The 2,438-nt window shown below is 38.2% G+C and overlaps 1 protein-coding gene across 1 annotated transcript in view; it reads right to left on the bottom strand.

Moving 5' to 3' along the window:
* HERC2 (HECT and RLD domain containing E3 ubiquitin protein ligase 2) overlaps positions 1-2,438 on the bottom strand; it is a 554,454-nt gene that overhangs the window by 419,876 nt on the left and 132,140 nt on the right. Inside the window, exon 4 of the mRNA XM_007945978.1 lies at positions 1,708-1,927. Coding sequence (XP_007944169.1) covers positions 1,708-1,927 — 220 coding nt within the window. The remainder of the gene's footprint in view (positions 1-1,707; positions 1,928-2,438) is intronic.

The raw sequence follows: 2,438 nt of genomic DNA, 5'->3' as shown, positions 1-2,438 counted from the left end.
TATGGTCCCAAGCCCGCAGGATCAACTACTCGGTCCCTCTGGGTAGCTGGCTGTGACCAAGTAATGACCATAACCTTGCCCCTTGTCAGCTCTACTATACACCTGGGAATTCTGATCATTCACATGAACTTATAGCCCTGGCCTTGTTTTGATAGACGATACTGAATTTCTCCATTGTCTTTTTCGGCAGATGTAGTCAATCTACTTCTTGTGTATTCTACCTGATGAGGTCCATGTGTATAGCCATCATTTATGCTGTTGAAAAAGGTATGTGCAATGAGTACGTCATTGATCTTGCAAAATTCTGATCTCCAGAGGCATTTCTATCACCAAGGGAATACTAACCAAATACTTATGATTCTTCTTTGTTTCCAACTTTCACAGTCCAATCACCAGTGAATATCACCAGCAATAATCAATACACCTTGACTGCATGTTTGCGCAATATCAGATTGCAGAAGTTGGTAAAATCTTTATTTCTTTATTTTTTGTTTTGGTGGTTGGTGTGTAAATCTGAACAACAGTCACATTAACTGGTCTTCCTTGTAGGCGTGTAGATATCATCCTATCACTGACAGCATTTCTTCAGGATAGATCTTGAAATGTTCTTTTTTGACAATGACTGCAACACCATTTCTCTTCAATTTGTTATTTCAGGCACAGCAGACCACATGAGTTATGATTCAAAATGGACACCACCAGTACATTTCAGCTCATTAATGCCTAAGATCTTTATACATTCAACTTTATTTCATTTCTGACAACTTACAATTTCCCTAGATTCATTCTTTGGACATTCGCCGTTCTAATTATTAATGAATTTTTACAGCTGTTTTTTTCCACTCTGTGTCCTGCCCCATCAGCAAATAAAGGTCCTAAAAGTTTTACTCCATCCACATCAGTAAGGTCAACTCTACCTGGAGGAGGCAGCTCTTCCCTAGTCCTATTCTGATTATCTTCCAACCTGAGGGTCTCATCATCCGGCACTCCATCAGCCAACATTTCACCAGTCTTCTTAAACTTTCCTAGCAATATATCAGTGTTTCACTGCTATTCATAAGGTTTTCAGTGGTCAATCCTTTCAGAATTGGAAGGCCCCATCCTTCTTTGTAGCCTTCCTTAGTCTGGAAGCTCCACTGAAACCTGTCCACCATGAGTGACCTTGATGGTAATCAAAATACCAATGGCATAGCCTTCAGCTTCACAGCAACACGCAAGCCACTATATTACGACAAAGTGACAGAGCAGTGGTGGAAGAATAATGAAAGTAACTAACCTACTAGCTATGCACTAAATATTACAACCTCATTAATATCCACTAGCAAAAGAAACTAAAACAGAAAGAATATAATGCTCAGATACCATCTAGACACAGTAATCTAAAACTCTGGCGGGTTTTAAGTTACTGACAGAAAAGTCTTTAAAACAATGATGATGATGTAGTGTTCTATTACTAGTTTTGCAAACTGACAAAGCTGTTATTCACCCTACAAGACACATAAATCAAAGGGAAAAAAAAGGATAAAAATCTTACAAAATGAAAAAAAGGAACTATTTTGAAATCCTTATTTAAATTGTTCTACTATATGCTGTGCTTCGAGTACTGGAAATAAGCTGAGCTCACAAAAATAGTATTCACATGGAGTACACAGACTGAAATTTGTATTTACTTGGCATCAGGATTCTTTACCTACATTTTATAATTACCTTTTTTTGTCCACAGGAGGCAAAGAAATACTGCTGCTTTTCCACTTAATCTTGACATTCTCCTGAAAAACAGTCCTATTCAAGGCAATGAAGTAGCGTTCCAATATCACTAGCCTCTGCTTGAGTCTTAGGGCTGAGAGGGTGGTGGTAGCTGATTGGAAGGCCAAAGCTTGCTGCTCTTTGACTAGCACAGTAAGACATTCCTTAAGTTCACTCACATCTAGGAGACAATAAAACATCAACTCATTAATAGCTTGGACATGATTCACTGTAATGCTGGTAAAATTACAGGTAATACTCAAATGATTAACATGTAACAAAAATGGCTTTACATTCTGTACACTATCAGTCCCATAATCCTCTCAACCACTATCACTATGTAGTACCGTGCATCCATTTTATGGATAAGGAAACTAAGGCAACAGAACTGCTTAAGTCCCACAGAGCTATGTGGCACACACGCAGACTACTTCTAGCCACAAGGTTATACTGCTTCTCTGTAAATATCACAGAAAACTTTTGAACACAAAATCATAAAAGCAACACTTATCAATAGTCCATTTCCTAGACAGACAGACAAATTCTATGTATCGCTTTCATGTTATGCAACAAAATTCAAAATAAAAATTTTTCAATAGGAGGCGGGGCAAGATGGCGGACTAGGCAGAAGGATTGCACAGACCCTCTTCAACAAAGAAAAGGGAAACCAATTAACACAGACACAGAAGATA

Source organism: Orycteropus afer, unplaced genomic scaffold (assembly GCF_000298275.1).
Source record: "Orycteropus afer afer isolate SDZICR_OR568_19922 unplaced genomic scaffold, OryAfe1.0 scaffold00146, whole genome shotgun sequence".
In the NCBI taxonomy this organism is placed as follows: domain Eukaryota; kingdom Metazoa; phylum Chordata; class Mammalia; order Tubulidentata; family Orycteropodidae; genus Orycteropus; species Orycteropus afer.
Note: the sequence above shows the minus strand (reverse complement) of the source record. Positions and strands in the feature narration are given on the sequence as shown.